Source organism: Coffea eugenioides, chromosome 11, assembly GCF_003713205.1.
Source record: "Coffea eugenioides isolate CCC68of chromosome 11, Ceug_1.0, whole genome shotgun sequence".
NCBI lineage: Eukaryota > Viridiplantae > Streptophyta > Magnoliopsida > Gentianales > Rubiaceae > Coffea > Coffea eugenioides.
The window spans coordinates 44463614-44486163 of record NC_040045.1 but is presented as its reverse complement, the minus strand read 5'-3'; the positions used below and the strand labels follow the sequence as shown (position 1 = coordinate 44486163).

At 34.9% G+C, this 22550-nt stretch overlaps 3 protein-coding genes across 3 annotated transcripts; 2 read left to right on the top strand and 1 right to left on the bottom strand.

The window, feature by feature from the left end:
- The first annotated feature begins 468 nt into the window (after positions 1–468).
- Positions 469–1897, top strand: LOC113752682 (non-functional NADPH-dependent codeinone reductase 2-like). Its single transcript, XM_027296765.1, has 4 exons — positions 469–800; positions 954–1197; positions 1303–1482; positions 1574–1897. The coding sequence occupies exons 1-4, from the start codon at positions 469–471 to the stop codon at positions 1796–1798; spliced, it is 981 nt and encodes a 326-aa protein (XP_027152566.1). The 3' UTR covers positions 1799–1897.
- Positions 1898–2070: 173 nt separating this feature from the next.
- On the bottom strand, positions 2071–6250 carry LOC113754195. Its single transcript, XM_027298550.1, has 7 exons — positions 5762–6250; positions 4719–4859; positions 4263–4628; positions 3313–3555; positions 2925–3017; positions 2542–2742; positions 2071–2459 (listed from the first exon to the last, which is right to left on the bottom strand). The coding sequence occupies exons 1-7, from the start codon at positions 6065–6067 to the stop codon at positions 2247–2249; spliced, it is 1563 nt and encodes a 520-aa protein (XP_027154351.1). The 5' UTR covers positions 6068–6250; the 3' UTR covers positions 2071–2246.
- An 8875-nt stretch (positions 6251–15125) lies between these two features.
- LOC113752962 (two-component response regulator ARR5) lies at positions 15126–17919 on the top strand. The gene is made up of 5 exons (XM_027297029.1): positions 15126–15503; positions 15622–15698; positions 15809–15886; positions 16013–16083; positions 17154–17919. The coding sequence occupies exons 1-5, from the start codon at positions 15218–15220 to the stop codon at positions 17503–17505; spliced, it is 864 nt and encodes a 287-aa protein (XP_027152830.1). The 5' UTR covers positions 15126–15217; the 3' UTR covers positions 17506–17919.
- The last annotated feature ends 4631 nt before the right edge of the window (positions 17920–22550 follow it).

Sequence of the window (22550 nt, the reverse complement as noted above, 5' to 3'; positions counted from 1 at the left end):
GAGAGAGAGAGAGAGAGAGTGGGTGCCAAACTTTTGTAACTGTTGTAACGTAAATGAACTGAAAAGTGAAAACGCTCATCTTATTCGCTAGCTCTTTGCATGGCTTGCGTTTCTTCTCTGTGGATCATCTGACTTTTAGTGCAAAATCAGTTTTTTGTTCACCCTCAAATTCTGGAATTTTTTCCTTTTCTTGATTAAAACGGACCAAACTGCAAACCCCCTAAGAAATCCTCAGCAGTTATCGCTGGGCCGCACAACACTGTGGTTTGCCTTGCCTGCTATAATAGTAGCCTTAGTGCATTGAAACACATCTCTTTGTTTGATTAAGAAAAGCACACACGTTAGTTTGACGGTAACTTATTTTAATATATACCCACTAGCGGGTCCACGGTCTAAAATATTAAACACTTGACTGAAGAGGAACAATGCATTTCTGTGCAATCTCTTTCTCGTCAGTCAATCATCCAGATGGCTGACAAGTCTCAAATTTTGGCTATGCCTGAAATCAGCCTCGGGCCTGAGGTCAGGGGAATGCCTGTTTTGGGATTTGGAACTGCAGCTGATCCCCCGGTAGACGCCGAAACCACCAAGCAGGCAGCCCTTCAAGCCATTGAGCTGGGATACCGGCATTTTGACGCAGCTGCTCTTTACAACTCGGAACAACCTCTAGGAGAAGCCATCATCGAGGCAATCAACAGAGGCCTGATTAAAAGCAGAGAAGAGCTTTTCATCACATCTAAACTATGGTGTAGTGATGCTCATGCACCAGATGTTGTTCCTGCTATTCGGAAAACTTTACAGTAAAACACATCTTTTTACTCCTAATTCGTTTTACCTATGGAAATTTTTCCATTTGGTTAAAATAAATTTCTTGAGCACAAAATTTTTCATAGTTGGACAAATTGTGGGCTATCTAAAAGCTTTATTTGGCTTTTCGTTACCAATTGGCGCAGGAAATTGAAGATGGATTACATTGACCTCTATCTTATACACTGGCCAGTGAGTTCTAAACGAGGAATATACGAGTATCCCATAAAGAAAGAGGACTTTCGTCCTCTGGATTTTCAGGCTGTCTGGGCAGCCATGGAAGAGTGCCAGGGACTTGGCCTTACGAAAGCCATTGGAGTTAGCAACTTCTCCAGCAAGAAGCTCGCCGATGCCCTCTACACTGCAAACATTCCCCCTGCTGTCAACCAAGTAAGTTTCTAAGATAGACCCGCAGATAAGTTATTCAAGAGAAATGTCCTCTTTACCTAAGGTAAAAAGATGATGAAAAAGAACTGTTGAAATTCGATGTCATAGGTTGAAGTGAATCCATGTTGGCAGCAAAAGAAACTGATAAAGTTCTGTAAGGATAATGGAGTTGTTGTAGTTGCTTATGCTCCTTTAGGAGCTGTAGGAACCTTTTATGGAACTAACAGGGTTATGGAGTCTGAGGTGCTAAAAGAAATAGCTGAGGCCAGAGGAAAAACTGTTGCTCAGGTTCCCACACATTCACTCTTATCAGTTTGTTTTATCAATTCCTCAAAATTTTTGCAAGTCCATAGTTTGATTTAGAATAAAGAGCTTGCAGGTTTCTCTGCGATGGGCTTTGGAGCAAGGCATTGGGGTGGTTGTCAAAAGCTTCAACAAGGACAGGATGCAGCACAACCATGACATTTTTGACTGGGAACTGAACGCTGATGCATGTAAGAAGATAGCTGAGATCCCACAGGGCAGAGCTTGCCTTGGGATAGACTACACTTCACCCCATGGACCTTACAAGACAATTGACGACATCTGGGATGGAGATGCATAATCAAGTCATTTGAAGACACAACAGTGTTTTGACGTGAAGTCCTGCTTGTAGCAGATCTTTTACCATTATCATCGCTATGATATATATTCAGTTTATATGCCTTCATTACATCCTAAATTCCAGCATTATGTTCTGGAAATAACGAAGAATTCCATTGTAAACTTCATATGGCAACCTTTAAATGGAAAATAGACTAAATGTTTAAGAAAGAGCGAGACCCTTATTCCGTCGATGATAAATACGTTCACCAATCCTAATTGTGAAGAGCGTGATCCAACTAAACTATGTACAAAGGTTGATATTTCAGTAAGTACCGAGGAAGAACAGCACATAGAGCATTCACATGAAGCAATAAAAATAATGAAAGCTTGAGCGACAGGAGAAAGCATTTTCCGCGGACGTCACTACATATGAATAACACAGATAAATACGGGCTACAGCTGAAGTCTTAACAACGAACAGGCCTCTGATAAGTTGGAGGTAGCGAAGGACAATTCTCATTCATGTTAGCATATGGCTCTAAAGTGTTGTACTGTGGCAATTCCATCCTGTACTCCCCAAGAATCTGGCAGAACGGGAGCATGTCATCACCACTGTTGCACCACTTTGGAAGCCGTGTCTGGTTGTTCTCAAAAATCTTGAGCATGTAGGCATCTCGAATCTGTAAGGGCAAAAAGCCATCATAACAAGAGTATAACTTCGCAATGAAGACAAAATGCCCAGACTTTAGCCTAAATACTCACAGTGAACTCGGTTACTTGAATAGAGTCAGCAATAGGACCAAATACTCCAGCTTCCTTGTACATCGCCAGAATAAAAGCAACACAAGTCGTTGATTTTCCATCACTGTATACCCACTCATCTTGTTCTGGAATTGTAAGCAGCTGATCAAAGCTTAATCCACGCCTCTCAGTCTCAGCAAGAATCTCATACAAGTTTAGCTCCTGCCAAGAAAAGATCATCAGAAATCAGACATGTCATGTCCATAAGCACCGCTGCATAGCAGGTTAAGTCAAGAAGATGCACGAGGCAAAATTAAAATGCTTTCAATTAATTTCACCACTGCACAGTCAGAGCCTTACAGTTTGATCAAGAACTTATCTAAAAAAAATAAAATTTGATTCACCTCAGTCTCAAGACGCTTATTCAGAGCCTCGTTCCACATATTTGCAGCATAAGTTGGCTGCACTCTAGTCCACATAGACATGACAGACATCACCTGCATAAAGCCAGCTAATGAGGTGCAAAGTTCACCAATATATCATTGCTTCCATCATTATCTTTATTCATTTCAAAATGAGAGAGAAGATTTTTATATAGTGTTCTTATAAGACCAAATGAAATGAGCAAGAAGTTTCTACTACCAGTCACAATTGTTTATGCAGAAACATTTACATAATGAAAACTTCAAGAATGTGCCATTCTGTTAATTAACTAGTATTGAGTATGATTATATTTAAACACAAAAATCTTAAAAACAAAAGAAAAAGAATATTGTTAATGCATGTGCATACCAAGTGAGCATCAAGAGGCGGTGGGTAGTTGTCAGCTACAGTATCAATCCAACTGAAAATCATGTTATGATAACCATATGGTTTGCCTGACATTTTCCTTGCATACTCCCAAGCAGCAGTAGAATTAAACTTGGCACGAACATCAGGATGTAAGGGTAGCAAAGCTATATGAGGATTGGAATCATCCTTAAGTGCCAATTGCCACCATTCATCCCAGGGGATAACAACTATAACTTCTTCTCCCTGCAACAAAACCCAGAAATTACTTTGAGACAGACTAAATAAAAAGAATGTCACAATTCATATATAGTCAGAATGGTCGAGTACAAAGACACAATCATGCCCTTTAGATACAGGGTCTGCTCCGGCATAACATAAGTACAATATACAACAAAATATTCGGACTCAAACACCTGAACCAGAGACAAAATCTTGACAAGACAATTGGTGACATCAAGCTTTTAAGGGTACTCCTTCATGTAACCGAGAACATAAATTTTGAAGTAGGATTTTAACTAAATAGGGCTTGATATACACTATAAAAAAAAGGAGTGTTTTTCAAGGTAATGCTTCCCTGACAAGTCTAATTTCTTATTAGATTGGAACGATGCTATAAGGTTAAAATTCTGGATTCAGGGATGAAGAACTATGACCTCATTAAGTTAATCAGCTGTGCACTCTAGAGTTGCACAAACAAAACACAGTGGCTTCATTGCCAGATTTCAGATGACGACACCCATGAAAACATTTCTTAATTCTCTAAGATGAATTTAATAAGCGTAGAGGATTCCATTTCTCTCTCTGTCATGATGCCACTTATGTAACCACAAAAGGGTACACATTAGAATGGGTAAAAGTGTTACCAACAGACACACTGTTCTTCCATGAGTCTCCATGGCCTACTATTTCCCTTATTTCTGCCTGTTAAATAAGAATTGTCTTTTGCATACCTTTTCATTCTCATGTCCAGATTCACCCACCCAAAGATTACCCAATTCATCTTTCAAACAAACTGATGTATGACCAGCAAAGGCACCAGTGACCCACTTCTCAAGTGTTTCAAAACCACCCCAACGACCACGGATCTTTGACACAGCTAGGAAATCACCAGAATGAACATCATGTGGATTTATAGTCGCCCTCCATGGCTGAGGACGTCTTTCAAATGTTGCACCCATGTGTTTCTTTAGAAAATTTAGGTTAGCATTCTGGCCCCAAACCGTATTAGAGAATAGTGGCAATACATCAACTAATGAAAGCATCGTCCCAAGCATTCCCGAGGGCATGAGAAATACAGAAATTCCATGCTGCTTTACCTGCTCAATGTTTGATACAAGTTAACTTTACAAGGTATAAGGAGTAAAAAGCAGGTCTTTTCCAATTTAAAACATCCAGAGTGCACATACATATTCCTCTTCAGCATGTTCCTCCCAAGATTCTATTTTCAAAGTATGGTCTCGAGCAGAAAAATAGTAATCCCATGTAATCCTATAAGGGGTTGCAAAAACATACAGATCCATACATGTCCAGCTCTGAGCTTCACCAGTCTGCAGTTACACAATGGATGTGAACAAAATGAGCTAAACATCAAAATTAAGCACATAAATATATCTAATGAAGAATGCACGCACATAAATATATATAACGAAGAATACACAGCAAAACAACACAGTAGACCATACAATAAAAAATGCTAAACTAGCAAAACTTCCAAAGAAAAATACATTTCCTAAACGAGAGAAATCTGGTTAGCATCATATTATGTTGAAAATATAATATAGTGTTCCAGAAAGAAGCACGAAAATTTTCTTGTAAGAAAGGAAGCATAGACCAAAAGCTATTGGAGGCAGAAGGAAGCTATTCCATCTTTTCTTCACTTGGTCTTTACCGAGTTATATGCCATGTGATTTTCACCACAATGTTAACCAAACAATTGCACCTTTCATGTTCGGGAAATTACCATTCTTTTCCAGTTAAAGCAGCTAAGACAATTTATGGATACAACTGCAAGTCCTAACATGATCATGAGATTTTATAGTAGCATAACACAAAAAATCATCTAAATCTTTTCACTTCTCCACTCTCTGGAACAGATTGCACTAGCTTTAGTCTTTTTGTCCCTCAGAGTAAGCCAGCAGCAAGAAAATTATACTCAAGCACCTTCCACTCTCCAAAAAAAAAAAAAAAAGTATAAATCTTTCCCAGTAATTCCACGACTTACTGGTCTTTTAAAAAAAATGAAACTTTTCCAGTGATTCCACCAGTACTAGCTTACAAGTTACTAAACCCAATTACTCAAATACTCTCCTTATCTTGATCCTCAACCTATAGTGCTAACACAGTTTAAAAATTACAGATTCTGCAGAAACATAAGCCACAAATGAAAAAAAAACCAGTAAATCACAAATTTATTCCGTAATTTGTAGATGCACAACATAAAAGAACAGACCGAAAGATAAATAACGGCGCCGCCGATGTTGCGATCGCCAGAGCCGGTGAATTCAACCCGAGCTTTGTTGTCCAAAAAGCAAGCACCTTTCCAGTCAATTGACCCATTATGGGGAGCCAGCGACCCAAGGTAAGACGGCATCAAATCCACGGCACTGTGGATACTGTTCATCACCGGCCATGAAATCTGCCGGGGTAACACTGGAAGAACATCTTTGACCGTAAAGGGCACTTTAAAAGCATCCCCAAACCCTAACCGTAAAATCAATATAAAGCTCACTACCCACAGTTTCTGGTAGTTGATCATGGTTATTGTTGTTCAAATAGATTGAATTTTGAGTGGAATTTTGTTAAATTAATCGCGAAAATTCGGGATTTGAATCATTGGGAGTGGAATTTGGCGGATTAGGGATTTAATTGGGGATTGATTTAATAGTTTCAGCAAAAAGAATCTTCTTCCTAGGCGTTGTCGGAGAAGACTGATAAATATTGTCATTCTTTGTTAAATTAATTTTTCTTTTACTTTTCGTCCTGGGGCGTGGGGAGTTTGCTGTCCTAATCATTGGCCCTCTTTGGCATGTGATTTTTTCATGTGTTTGTATAAATTTTTACTGTAATTTATTTATTGTAGAATTTGTAAGAAAATTATTTGATGTGTAGCAAGTAGCAACTATTTGAGTTTAATTTCCTTTCTCAATTATTTTGTTTGAAAAAAAAAAGATTTTTTTTTTGTGATTGATGTTACTAGTGTAAATTAGGATTCTTTAAAGTCAATTAAGAGGTTGTCAGGAAAAGGGTTAAAAAAAAAAGAGAGTCAATTTAGGAATTGAAAATTGAATCATCATGAACCTTTTCCTGAATATTATCACATGTATCACCATCATCCGTAATGGACGGATATAACTAATGCAATCCATATTGTGGTTCATTTACCGAGTTAGGATAATTTCAGAAGCTTCCTCTAAAGTTTTTGACAATTTCAGTAACCTCCCCTAAAATTTGAAAAATTATAAAAACCTCTCCTAAAGTTAAGGCCTTTTTATAACAAAATTAGTCCAATTAGAAAAAGTACTTTAAAAAGAAAGATGAAACTTTTATTTCATAAATATTCCATATATATGTATATTAATTATATTAGTAAATGAATAAAAATAATTAATACGCACATTTCACTATTCAAAAAGTTCACATTTAATAAATTAAACAGCACAAATAAGCAACAAAACTACACTAATGATCATAAGATTTAACAAAACAAACTGATCATCTCTTTTGACATGATGGTTTAATCTGTTACAACTTTTCTAAAATTAAGAAAACTTTTTTCTGAAGTCGCTTGCGAATTGGAATTTGTGAAACATGATACTATATTCCAATTGAAATAGAAACATTTGGCTAGTAAAATAGCAGTAGTGTTTTGGGGCCAAAAAAAAAAAGTGCAGGATAAATCATGTGCTTGATTTATTGTAACTGAATACTTATGCGATAAACATCATAGGAAGGACTCCTCTCAAAGGAGCTTGTGGTAAAAGTTTCTGCTATGAATTAGCAGTTGTAAATTTAAATTCTCCTACCTCATTTTTGTTTCTTAAATCTCACTCTCCTCTCCCATTACAAAAAATTAATAAATAACTCTAGAATCAGCTTAAATTCAAACTAATTATCTGAGAGCATTTTCTCTATTCTTTTACAATAATGCACTGCTTATTAGTTATCATCTCATTTTTAGGTAATGACTTGAGAGAAGGGGTCTTTGAGGTATGGACCTTCGGGGAAGGGGCCTCTGGAGAAGTAGGCTTTGGTGGATGGGTCTTGAAAGAAGGGCGTCTTTGGTGGATGTGACTTAGGAGACTTGGGCGATTCGGGTGGAATGGTCTTGGGAGCTGGGGCCTTTTGGTGGACCTTTGGAGGGTGGGAGGGAGGATGGTGTTTTGGTGCTTTTGGATGATGTTTGTGATGGGGATAAGGGGGATGGGCATGAAGCTGGTGGTGGGGATGAGAGGGACGGGGAGGATGATGTTTGGATTTGGGTTTGAGTTTGTGTTCGGGCTTGGGAGGTGTAGCCTTAGCAGGTTGGATAGGCTTTAGTATTGGCAGGCGTGTGCGAATTCTCATCGTGCTCAGCTGCTGGGACTACCCCAGTTACGTCCAATCATGGACATTGTGGTGCTGAGGGTGGAATTGATTTTGTGGAAATGGGTCTTCGTCAGAAGCCGAATGCGGAGCCAATTTGGAAAATCCAGGCTCGAAGGAAACTGCATGAAGCTGCGAGGATGAAGCCACCGTGAAGTCAGTTTACCCATGTAATGTTGTAGCTTCGATGTTCAACTTAGTTTTAGGCTTTACCCTGAAGACAAATTGACATTGAGATGGTTCGATTTATACGTTCCCAACTGCAAAGTGCCTCAGCATCTTAGTTACCTTTGCACTAAATCCTGTTGTCTTGTCTTTAACAGTTACATTTAATTGATGTAATTAATTTGTTGCTTTATTGTCTCGTCTCTGGCACTTCAGCCATAACATTTCCAAATAAAAAGTGCAACGTATTTAGCCCTTCTCAAAAATAATAACAATAATAAAAGAGGCAAAAAAAAAAATATTTTTGTGGTATTTCAAGTAGGGTAATTAGTCCATGACGATGAGGTTTTTCTACCGTGAATTTTTATAAAACGTAGTAATTCCAATTTCAATTTTATCAACTTTCATGCAAAACCATACACAGACGTCAAAACTTGATGTAGCTTCTACTTTGTGTTTTGTTCAGCCATTCAGGACCAAATTGCTATCCGCAAATGGAATCATATCTTCTTCTCTTTTGCTGACTGAGAAAATAAATCATATATAAGTTTTTAACGCGTTTTTCAGATGCTTTTTGATTCTAATAGTTGTTCAAGTTTTCAAATAATATTGCTAAACATTAATTTATTATATGGCAGGGTGTTGACCTTTGACATGTCAAACGTGTTATTTTTCAACAAGTCAAAACCTGGAAAATCATTAATTTAATTTCTGTCTCCACTAATTAAGTGAAGAATACAACGAAAGACATGAATGAACCAGTGGCGGACCAAATGTTTTTGTAACCCGATTGCCAAGTCTTTTTTTTTTTTCTTTACAACATGAATAATGCATTTACATATTAGTTTCATCTTATATACAATAATCTTGGAACTTAAGCATAGGCCACCAGTTGATGAGAATTGGGAGAGAGGAGAGTTGAACTCCACCTTCTAGGCTTGACAGAGTCAACGTAGTTCTTCTAATTAAGTGATTCTAGAGTTAGATGGTTATGTGTCGATTGATTACATTGCTGGGAAATTCTGTCATCCTTTTGGGTATAATACCCGTGATTATAATAATTTAATACCCGCATCATCTAATAATTTAAACTTTTAAACTGTCAAAGATCTGATATTTCTTTTTGTACATTTAAACACGATATATTGATACGTAACGATATGATACTCGAAAAAGTATTGTAGAACTCCCCTACTTTACCACCTTGGTATAACTAAAATTGTTGGACATTACTAAAGTATATTTTCATGCAAAATACATTGTGTGACCATAATAATAAACTCAGACATAAATCTTAGGAAGTAGAAAAATATGATATAATTTGCTAATCGGTCCTATCGTGTAAACTTTAATTGGCCAGTATTACTATAAACTGAGCTTTTTTGTTTAATGACAGTCACATGCCATTGAATTGAAGCAGTTGGAATTAGGTTCTCAATCGAATCGGCCCATACACCTTCATAATCAATATAATGTTCATCAGGACATTCAAATCAGATTGCTTTTATACAACTTCATAACTCAACTACATTCTCCCTCCATTTGAAAATTTCTCATCCCTGTTATACATAATTCATAGCATTACTGTTATAGCCAGCCAGCAGATCGCTCTATAAACTGAGCATTATTGACTTTGATATCAAATGCAATGATCAAGCCGCGACGAACAATGAACTCTATTTTGTGGCCTTCAAATTTTTACACATCTCCTTTAATTAACAATAAATAGGAGTCACAAAGTGCTTTCTTCCATTTAGTAAAAGTAAAATTAGGCATAGAAATGACTTAAACTGATTGAAGTTAATATATGTGATTTATGCGATTTTTAAATGGTAGATCATGTGTATTAGCGATCTAATTGTTTGGACAGTGAACTTTTTCCCAAAAGATTTTTCTAACGAGCACGTCAGGAGCATTTACTAAGACACTAAATTTATTATGTGAATACACGTACTCATAATTATCTTGAAAAGGGATTTGACTAATGAGTGCCCTATAACATTTTCAATATAAAAAACTCCCTTATTTGGTATGCTTGTGCCAATAATAATGTTCTCCGTCCAATAAAATACCATAAAATGTAATCCTTGGATTTAATTATTAATAGTATGTCTATTAAATTGTACGAATCCTTAGTTCTGATAGAGTTAACGATAGAATTAGACGAAGTGGTCTAAAATTCGCATCTTTGATAATTTAGTAGATAAAAATACATTATTAATAATTAAACAGCCAAATTTTTTGATTATTGAAAAAGTTTAGTTACTAGTCGAATAATTTGTTCTTTTAAAATTAACCTCTCATGTGAAAGTGGTGTACTGCTATAGTACTAAACAGTAAAGAAGGGCACGTGGCAGGCAAAGTGGCAATTGTGAAGAAAAGCTGCAAAACGAGCAGTGAGATTAGCACTGAATTAAAGAGCACAACGAACGCCAAGAATTTCAATTTGGGCGATCTCATCTCGTCTGACCACGCCAAAGAAAGGAGGAAAAAAGGAAGGAAAAAATCAATCTTGGGAAACACAAATCGCAGCCTGCCCCATCACCTCAACCCCCCCAAAACACCCGATCTCATGAGATTTGATTTTGTATTTGTCCGAGATATTAAAATCGCAGCCACAGTCCAACGCCCCTTAAATTAAAAAGGAGATTTGTCGTGTGGCTGTGGCCCCGCCTCAAGATTTCCTTGCCCTCCCCAAATCTCTTCCTTCTTTATTACCCACCTTCGCCTTCTGTCCTCCTCCTCCTCCTCCTCCACAGATATATCTCACTATTTAATTTAATAAATAAATTCACCCACCGATTCTAACTTCACAGATACAACTCCACTAGCTCCACGCCGCGGTTCTTTTTTATTTTCCACACCCAGATTTGCCATCATGGAGATCAAGCCAGCATTAACAATCAAACCTTGATCTTCTTATATATTAAAAAAATTGTCTTCTGCACGGATTGCTGTTTATGATTTTCTAGCTTTTTTAGATACGGAAATGGCACTAATTTATGTTATAATAATAAAAAAAATCTTATTTGAGCTTTCAATTCTCAAAACAGATTTAGCCCTTATTTAATAATCTAATTAAGTAATTAATATTTTAATATGCCCATACGCATTTGATAACAAAAAAATAAAACATATAAATTAATGGTTGCTCATTCTTACTGAACAGTATACTAGTATTGTTTAATGTAACGTATGAGGTGAAAAAAAAAAGGTTTTGACAACTTTTTTAGGAATAAAAATGCGACATAATTTATCACATTTTTGGCTGCTCATTCTTACTGAACAGTATACCAGTATTGTTTAATGGTTGCACCAATTTAAGTCGATTTTCTTAGTTAAATAAATGGACAGAAGCAATTTCTTGTGAATCGCAGTAAAGCGAGCGTGTAGAAGAAGACCACTGGTGGTCAGTCAGCAGGATGACTCCTGACGAATTGTTCCCTCGTTGACTGGGATCTCGTGCTTGTGCAACACGTTTTTAATATTCTAAACACTCAAAGATATTAAACATAAAAAATCTGCAGAGTCCAAGCAGGCAATTTTCTTTATTTCTTTTTTCACTTCTTGTCATGGTTCAAAAATTACTTAATCAGAGGGCAACTGGAGAAACGAAACTTATGCCAACAGTTGTGCTAGCCAGGACGACAGACCAAAATTTATTATTATTTTTTTAAATCATCACTTAATTAGTGATTTGTGAACATTGTTGTTTTATGTGCCTAATTTTCATTGGATTGAACAAAGCAGTTATTTATGTTAATAAAGTGACAGCTCTAATAATTATCGTTGACATTATTCAAAAGGTTCGCTTCCAACCAGACAAGAAAAAGAAAAAATGACGCATGAAACCTTTTTTTTTTTTCTTTTTTGGCGAGCAAAGCGTGAAACGAGTCAAAACATGTTATTTCTTTTTGTTTTGTTCCTCACTTTTACACCTTCCTTTCTTTATTTTCTTCATTTTTTAAAATTTTCTACGAAGCACTTATCATACTAATACAAGTATTAAAAGATAATTGATGAATTTTAGGCCCATTAACAACAACAATAAATCAATCAGTATTGAACTTGATATTTTGGTTGTTAAAAGAAAACTTTCAATTGTAGACATAAAAAGTAGACATTTGCTAGGATGCAGAAATGTGATGAGTAAGAATTGCACCAATCCATGCAGATACGGTTCTTAGCTGCTGCTGGCAATTCAATCGTTTAGAAATTTATGGCCTTGTTAGTAAGCAAATTTTTGGTTAATTTTGTCTGGTACAAGTTTTTTAACAACTCTAACTACAGTAATTTCAAAAAATTTATCAAAAATTTTAAACTATACACTTTAAAATATCTAAAAATTTATACATTTCAAAAATTTTTTCTACAACTTCTATAATAAAATACAGCAAAATTTTAAACAAATATCCAAAAAACTCACTTATAGCCTATATATTGCTACTTCAAAGCCATAGATATAAAGTCATGATACCAATAATCTCTTTGCTTTATTTGGGAAGCAATTTATTCTTTATTCTCCATCGAAATTGACAAGGACGATTCGCAAGCTTATAGCGTGATTGTTTTTTCACCATCACAGGACTCTGCCATGACGCAGAAGTACAAGCATCAATCTTTAAAAGCTTTCCCACTTCCTTGGCGATCCACTTTTTTGAACGACCCAATGGTTAAAAAGTTAAAAAGTGCATTTCCTCATTTTTAATTACTTGTTAACCTTTCTTGATCGCGAGGGACGACGTTGTTTGGTGGTAATTGGTCTACTGAAATACCCTATGAAAGCGAGAAACAAAGACAAATATTGGAATAAAATACCTGTGACTTTTTGGCGCTGGACAAAGCATCATCATGCACCAAAGTCGTTTCCCGAATACAGCAAATGCATCTTTTGCTGTGGGCAAACAGATTCTGCGTTAACCTCTTGAACAGATTCTCTCCTCTACTGTACCTTAATAAAATGATGATAGGAGTAATAGCTGTTCCGTCGAGACAAATAAATATTAATTACTCCTACATAAATAAACAAAACAGATTCAATCAAGAAAGCAATAAAAAGACAAACCTAGGAATACAAAAAGGGAGACAGTTGGAAAAAAGTTCTTTTCTACAATAGGAAATTCGTCTTTGGTTGTGGAATCTCATTGATCAAATTATTCTGCACAGAAAAAAAAAAAAAAATTTCGGTGCATGGGTAATGCATTATCTGATTTAAGAAAAATTGAATCCATTATCCTGCTTATGTTGATAGGCGTATAATTCCATTTTTGCAGCTTTCATAAAAAGTATAAGATCAGCCTATTTTGAACACGTGCATTTGTAAACTAAAATCTACATAGTCAATGCGTAACAAATATTATTTTTATTTGTAATTTTGGAAATTAGCATGCTCAAGTGGAGATGAGCTATGGCTAACTAAAATGGCTTTTGTTGAGATCTGAATGTTGTTAAAATTTATGTGAGGATCCGAGTGTGTTTGGATAGTTAATTATTTGAGATAATTTTGAAAAAAATATATATTATAGTACTTTTTTGATGTGATGTATGCGAGATAAAAAGGTGATTAAAAAACATGTTGATGATGCAAGCAAATCAATGCGTGTAAATAAAGTATAAATAATGTACATTCCAAACACATAAAAAGATGGTTAAAAATATGTTTATAATATAAACAAAATATTTTCTGCAAAAAAAAAAAAAAAGAGACTACTGTGCATCTTTTTTTCTTTTTTTTTTTGGATAATAGACTACACTACTTTTCCAATTTTCACACGCCTGGACTCCGTAAACGTGTTTACAACAGTAGTCTGTCTTGTGTGTTTTTCTACTTTTCTCACTTCTTGATTTGACGGTCCAATTCTCGAGGTTGACCCCAGGTCAAACCCAATTCACTACAGAACTTTCCGCACGAATACCAAGTCGTCATAAAACAATTAAAATCAAATTAGCCTCTTGGTGTTCTACTCTTTCTTTAAGATCTTCATGGGATATTGACAAATTGTTCCAGAATCTGATTTGAATAAGATAGGGGACAAAATTTTCTTCCATCCTAAATCTTTTTTGAAATTTGTAGTTGGGGTAAGTATTTCCAAGAAATGAAACCAATATGAAGATTATCTCCACACGTCCTTGTGGTGGGCTAAGTTCAAAGAATTGGCCGTCATAAATCCCAGCTTCAAATAGCTGGTTAGCATTTTCTTTTTTGGTGTCTGTCACAAAGGCAAACCATACTTGAAAGGGATCCTAAAGATTTTCATATCACTTGGGGTCGTGGGCTATGCCCATTGAATTGATGCTCAAAGTTGCATTCTGATACGCTGCCCAAAAGGGGGAAAAAAAATAGCAAATAGGATGGCTTCTATATATTTTTTATAGTCCACCTCACGGTGACCAATGGACACTGATTAAGATTTGATTTGATGTATTTAATGTAAAAAGATAATTGAAAAAATATTTTCTTGAAAACATATAAAAATATTTTCTTAAAAAATAGCAATCCCTTTTAGGAAAGCATCTAAATATAAGGAGTTTATTAATTATAATTGTGTGTATTGATATGGTAAGTTAAGTATGATTTAGTTGTGTTAGCGAATATTCAATAGACACCGTCAAAAAAAGTTTGGAAATTAATAAGTGTCAAATTATATTCAGACTTGTGATTAGATCGAATCGAAAATAAATCGAGGAAGCTCTTATTAAACCTAACATGGATCCACGTACTTTCCACCCTCTACATAAAAGCAAATAGTACGAAAGATTTATTACGAAGAAGATGACACACGTCATTTTGTTAATTGTTACCATGTAATGACCCAGTTTTCCTTGCCTTCCAATCAATTTGTGGTCATCAAGATCTCACGAGAATAGATAAAATCTCAATTTCTCATAGTACCATGCCACATAGTATCTTGATATGGGAGATCAAATCATATCAAGCTCCCCAAAGTGGATATCAGAATCTGAGCCGTATGTCTTACTAAATATTAAAAGTAGATTTTCCCAGATTTGATTTTGAACTGTCTTCGCCACACAGTCATATATTCATATACCAAGAAAGTGACCCGAATCATATTTGATTCAGACAACAAAATATTTGACATTTCATTAACAAATACTCCACCCCCCATCATCAGACCTCTTCATGTGGAGTATATAACTTATGAGCTTCGCCAACTCCACCGAATCAAATTCAACAACACTCTTTACTTCTGCCTCTCTCATTCTCTTTTTTCTGACCTTTTTGGTGGCTTATCTCATCTGGGCTCTGAGCAATATGGCTAGAAATGGAGTTTTCTCTAGGCGAAGAAGGCCTGAAAGGATGGAGGAAGCTGGTGATTTGTCGGTTACTTCGTTAGGATCACATGAAGTTCATGTTCTTGCTGTTGATGATAGCCTTGTTGATAGAAAAGTTATTGAAAAGTTGCTCAAGACTACATCTTGCAAAGGTACAATCTTTACCAGTATAAAACTCTGGCACCCGACTATCTCTGTTTTCTTGAGGGATAGATTTAAGGATTTCTATAGTTTAAAATCTTAATGAGGTGTTTTGGAAATTGTAAACAGTTACAGCTGTGGATAGTGGGAGGAGAGCTCTGCAATTTCTGGGATTGGATGAGGAGAAGAGTTCCGTTGGATTTGATGTAAGCAAGATCAGTGTTTTTTTTTTTTTTGGTGGCAGATATGAGGTGGATATTTTATTTTATCCCTAAATGCTTGGTTTGCTGATTCGTTTAGCTTGATTTGATTATAGGGGTTGAAGGTGGATCTGATAATCACAGACTATTGTATGCCTGGGATGACTGGCTATGAGCTGCTCAAAAAAATCAAGGTATATATTCGCATCCCTATCTTTCTGATTTCCGTTGTTCTCTTTTTTTCTTCCTTCTTTTATAAAGCTTTGTATAAATGTAATTACCTGCGTCAATAGGCTCATATTTTTCGATTTTGTGAACAGGGTTCTTCTACTTTCAGAGAAATTCCTGTTGTGATCATGTCATCCGAAAATGTTTTGGCGCGAATTGACAGGTACTTTCACGTTTCTACCTGTGAATTTAACCAATTTTGAAAAGGGAGTTGTCAAATGTTGATCTGATTAGCAAGTACGAAATCAATCTTGATTTTGCCCAAATCATATACATATATATGAACACAATAAAACCGATAACTTGATTGCATGCTGATGGTTAAAGTGGCAGAGTAGAAATATGGCCTGCTTTATTGGTATCTCTGAACCATATGCGGTTTCTTGACTTTGAATATCATGTTCTTTTAGGTGAAAGTTGTGCCGGCTTATTCATGTTGGAAATAAACAAATAAGCGGTTTGCATTTGTCATCTAGACTTAAAAAAGTAACTTTTTCGTGTGCTGGTTGGAATGAGTTCGCATTAAAATAGAACTGTACAAGAATCATATCTACAGATACACCTCTTTTAAAGATTGCCTTTGTTATTTAATTAGGCGATGGTAATAATTTATCTGACTTGAATTGTGTAATACTAGCAGGGATCATTTTTTTTTTTTGGGGCAGCTAATAAATCTCCTTAATGTGACTGAGATTAATCAATGACAACCACTTTTTTCCCACAGTGTCATATTAAATTGCATCTCTTAAAATGATGAAATACTAGTTGAATAGGAAATCATTTCCCTACATCTCTTGGTCCAGTTGTGGAAACAAAGAGACATGATTGGTGGGGTGATGTAAAATAACATGTCATTGGGGTCAGTGGTGTCCAACTAATCAATAAATTGGAATGTCTAGAATTTGATAGGGCTTGGGACCTCCTTGCTTGGTTGGGTTTGGGTTGGTATTGGAATTTTGCCTAATCAAGAATTTTCTTTTCATTGTTTGTCCTTTTCTCTGGTTTTGAGAGTCACGAACAGAAATTCCTAGACAATTCCATAGAATCATCACCATGAAGTCTTAAGAAAGTCAAGGGATGTCCTTACCTGTTTATTTTTTTCTGTTTAAGGTCCATAATTCGCTAAGAAAAAGTCAAAAACTACTAAGAGAAATGAATAACTGAGCCTGATTTTCCTTTCATTTTGAGTTGCCATTCTCTGTTGGCTGAAGTTTAGCTGCTATTTGATGACAGATGTTTGGAAGAAGGCGCTGAAGATTTCATAGTAAAGCCAGTTAAATTAGCCGATGTCAAGCGTTTGAAGGATTACATGTTTGGAGAGGATGGAATTCTTAAACAAAAAGGAGGGTTTGGCAAGAGAAAATTGCAAGAGACTTGTGTTGATGATCCGTTATCATCCTCACCATCCCCATCCCCGCTATCTGATCTCTCATCAACTCCCTCACCAACACAAACTTCCACTTCCTCACCATCATCGCCCATATCATCCTTGCTGTTGCCTTCAGCAGATTCATCGCCGACTTGCTCGCCTGTAAGGCTTGATTCCCCAACAAGGAGGCTTAAAATGAGCAACACCGACTGCTAATAGCTGATAGCTGATAGCAGCGCAAAAGAACTTTAAAAAAAAAAATTATTTTTTTGATTTCTTTTTACCCTAGGCAAGCTGGAGGCGCATGGTTTACTACAAGTTTTTCTCTGTTTTCTGTTGGCTTTTGCCATTTTTTGGGCCTAATCGGCAAAGCCTACCCGCACCCTTTGCTTGTAGATTTCTATTGGCTTGCCATACTCTTTTCGGCCTCGTTAATTCTATTAATCATGTTAATACTGATTAAATTCTAGCAACCTAATCTACGTGTTAGGACATCTTCCTAATTATTAACTTTTTTTGTGATTAGCAATTATCATGTTGTTTTGTGTGGTTGCAAAAATGTAATTTTACCCATACACAGCCATTCAGGCTTCAATTACAGATGTTAGTCAGAATGATATGTTGGCATTATGAGAATGATATGATTCGGATACGATTTTATTTCATGTCAATTCTTGTCTGCTAAAAGGAGCATGGGATTAGGATTTTGAGCTGGACAAATATGTGTTGATGTGTTCCCTTTTTCTTCTCAGCATTTGGGTGGGTGTGAGGTTGTGGGGTTCCCTGGATTCAGCTGCTGTTTCTGTCCCGTCCACTTGTTCTCATGGGATTTTGTAAGATGCCTTTGTTTATGTTTCCCTTTGGTGTCACAAACTCTTACATTGGATTCATCCATCATCAATTCGGCAAATCTATCTGCCCCCTCTGCCTAACAATAACTGCATTTGCGCTACCATCATCGAAATTCCATAGCTTGGGATAGGTTTTTTACTAACTAACAAACTAGTGTATTAGTATGAACAATTTGACCCGCTGGAACTGTTACTTGAAGGCTTCTTGAATGGTCTTTATCAATGAAAGAACCCAGAAACAAAGAAATCTCCTTGGGATGGTGGTTTCTTGAAAAGGGGAAGTGGCTTAGTTGGAAATATGCACAAATTGGTTTGGGTTGAAATGATCGGTTTCTAGAATGGCGTTTGTGGACCTTCGGCTGCCCGGTTTGTTTGGTGAGTTTGGATTCTAGAAGAGGGATTGGTGGTTGGTTATGTATTGTTTTTCCACGGAGGTGACGAGAAATTTGGACTTTTTTTTATTATTATTTTTACGTTCTCACTCCCCAAATATTAGGCACATAATTCAAATTCTCAATGCGACCGGAGACAAGACGACTCTGAGAGTCATCTCTAGCTAAAAATTCTTGAAACTTAGCATCCCACAATAATTTTTTTTATTTATTTATAAAAGTGACAATTTTATTCCAATTGCAGCAAGTATATCAAACATGACACAAAATACATAAATTTGACAATCAACGATACAACAGATCTAAAAAATTAAATTTGATTATGATATTGAAATTTCAGGAGTATCTTCCAACCTAATAATTTCCAATCAAATAAATTTGTGTGCATGTCATTTGATAAAAATTGCTTCAAATCAAAGAAAAAAATTTATATTTGACTCCCAAATTTAGTTTTTGAAATTTATCAAAATTTTTATTTCACCCTTCTAAAAAAAAAATACTCTCATAAGAATATTTTAGGAGAAAATAAAACTCCCACTAAAAAAAAAATTAAGGGAGATGACTAGGACTCGTGTGAGAGAATTTATTCAAACAAAGAAAATAAATATAAGGGGATAATTATAGGAAAAGGCTCCCTCTCATTAGAAATGATTAATAATCTGCTCTCTCCCATAGGAGAGTTTTATGAATTTTAGATGGTAGAGTTTTAGAGAAAAGGAAGAAAGAATGAACTTTGGAGAGAAGGAAGAGAATAGTTGCCACAGATTTTACCGTAGTGTCTAAGTTGAAATTTTTCTAGCAACAGTAGTATTGCTACTTGCGCTAAATGTTAGAAGCGGATAAAAGCCAAGCCACTTTAAATAGTAAAACTGTTAAATAGACTTAATTGGGACCTCAAAGGGACCTAGAGTAAAAGGCTTTGTCCCTTTCGTTTATTTAATTAATTATTTTTTTTTGTTTTTAATTCACTATCCCATTAGTTTAGCTTTCACAATTTCTTTTTTAATTCGGGTGAAAGAGCCATCATAATTTTTAGGGATAATTTCAGAAACCTCCCCTGAGGTTTATGACATTTACACTGACCTCCCCTGTGGTTTGAACAATTACACTGACCCCCCCTGAGGTTACTAATCCTTTGCAAATTTAGTTCAAACGATTAAAATATTGTTTTAGAGAGTGAAATTAGAATTTTGTACCAAATTTGCCCTTTGTACTACATGTCCAATGAATGTCAAAGTACTACAAATCAATTAATAATTAATAAACTTTAAGGAGTATAGTTTATAGGCAAATACACATTACCTATTTAAAGTACCGGTTCTTTACGGGTATTTTACTTTCAAACATTTAATTTATGATAAATATATCAATGTTTGCAAGTAAAATTCAAAAAATGTTACAATAATATTCTTGCAAAAAGGAAATCGTTAGGTTATTTATTTAATATAAATTAAATATTTTATTTTTAAAAATGGCCCATAAAGTATTAATTCTTTATGACTTTCATCCATTACATGAGTAAAGTATTGGCTCTTTATGGACATTTTATTCTGAATCATTTAATTTATGTTAAATACATAAATATTTGTAACTAAAATTGAAAAAATGTTATATTAATATTTTTACGGAAGAAAGATTGGTAGGTTTTGTATTTAACAAAAATTAAATATTTGAAAGCAAATACTAATCTGTATTTGAGCGTAAATATTTGAAATTCAAAAAATGTTACAGTAATATTCTTGCAAAAAGGAAATCGATAGGTTATTTATTTAATATAAATTAAATATTTTTTTTTAAAAAAAGGCTCATAAAGTATTAATTCTTTATGGCTTTTATCCATTACATGAGTAAAGTATTGGCTCTTTATGGACATTTTATTATGAATCATTTAATTTATATTAAATACATAAATGTTTGGAACTAAAATTCAAAAAGTGTTATATTAATATTTTTACGGAAGAGAGATTGGTAGATTTTGTATTTAACAAAAATTAAATATTTGAAAGTAAATACAAATCTGTATTTGAGCGTAAATATTTGAAAGTAAAATTTTCGTAAAGAGTCGGTACTTTAAATAGGTAATGCGTATTTGCCTATAAACTATACTCCTTAAAGTTTATTAATTATTAATTGATTTGTAGTATTTTGTCATTCATTGGACATGTAGTACAAAGGGCAAATTTGGTACAAAATTCTAATTTCACTCCCTAAAATAATATTTTAATCGTTTGGACTAAATTTGCAAAGGATTAGTAACCTCAGGGGAGGTTATTGTAATTGTTCAAACCACAGGGGAGGTCAGTGTAAATATCATAAACCTCAGGGGAGGTTTCTTAGGTCACGTTATTTATACGTTATGCACGTCTTAGGTCAATAATGGCACAACCGTTGACCCCAATAAAGAAAAATGGATTCAACGGCATGATTCGTCAGTTGTCATCCGGATCCATGGCATACTGCATCACTGCTGTCTAATTTAATTTTAAAAAATTATTTGGATCACTTTAATTTCGATGAGAAAGAACAAGATGAACAATTTCTGTCATTGGGTTTGAAGGAGGACTTTCCAAAACTACTGGCTTCTGAAAAAAGAAAAAGAGAAGAAATTGAAGTGTTTCTAGAAAACAAAAGGAGTCTAAACAGCTTCCTTCGAACTGCAATGTGCAAGAGTATCCGTTTATTTTTCTTCGGCCCACCCCAAAAAAACCTTCCCAAAAAAAAAACCTACCCCAACCACACACACACACTGAAAAAATTTGAGTGTGTTTGGACTGTAAATTATTTGAGATAATTTTGTGAAAAAATACTGTAGCACTTTTTTAATATGATGTATATAACATAAAAAGGCGTTTGAAAAATATGTTGATGATGCAAACAAATCAGTGTGTGTAAATAACGTATAAATAAAGTGAAATAATTGACAATTCAAAAATTGTTTGGAGAGAAGATTGTAATGTAATGTCACCTCATTTCACAATACTTTTAACCATTAAAAAAAGGGATAATTTTAGAAACCTCTCTAAGGTTTTCAACAATTTCACTCGATTTCTTTAAAATTTACATAATTGCAAGGACCTCCTTTGGTATGATAAAAAAACAATGATGCCCTTCATTAATTGTCAACTCAATGAAATACTCTATAAAAAATTAAAACTTTTTTATATCTATTATCAACAAATAATTCAAACTATAGTTTTTTTATTTAACTTTCTGTTCTCTTCCTCCTACATCTATTTTTCTTCCAAACTCATTTATACCAAATATGTATTGCCGCTACTAACAAATTATCACACATATCATCCATCAGTGCTTACCTATCTTGTTGTCTATTTCTAATTTTCTCTTTTTCATTATTATTAAATAGTTTCTTTGTACCCACTTTTGTTTCCAATTTTTGATAGACATTAGCAAATTAAAATTGTCAAATGACAAGTTGAGTGATGATTTCATTATCAAATTAGATGGAGATGAAGATAGCGGCAGTGATAAAGAAATAAAAATTTAAAGATAAGAATTAGAATAGAGACTAAACAAAATTTATATTATTAGGGTTGTTATGAAAAAAATGCTCCTTGTATATTTATAATTGCATTGTATTTCTATCTTTGATTTGAAATTATTCGTGATGTTTCTCTTATAGAGAGAATTTGATTGATTTTGACCTCTGTGCGAATGAAATTATATTGAATTTTGATATTAGTAGTGGTGGTTTAGACTATTTTGTATTAGGGTGAGTGGTGCGGGGTTCGTGATTTTGATTCCCCATTCCAACTACAGAATTACAAACCAAACACTCCATAAGTATTCGTCCTTTCTGCACGAGATTAATTCGCACTCTTGCCTATGTTCTTTCTAAAAAATTTTCTCACCCTTTAGATTAGTTGTATGTGTAGTAGGATCTGATCATCTCATTTCTGTTACTTTCAACACCAAATGAAGAAAGATAAAAGAATACCTGACCGTCGTACTTGGACTGAGGCCACCGGACGCCAGCATCATAACCACACAAATCTGAGTA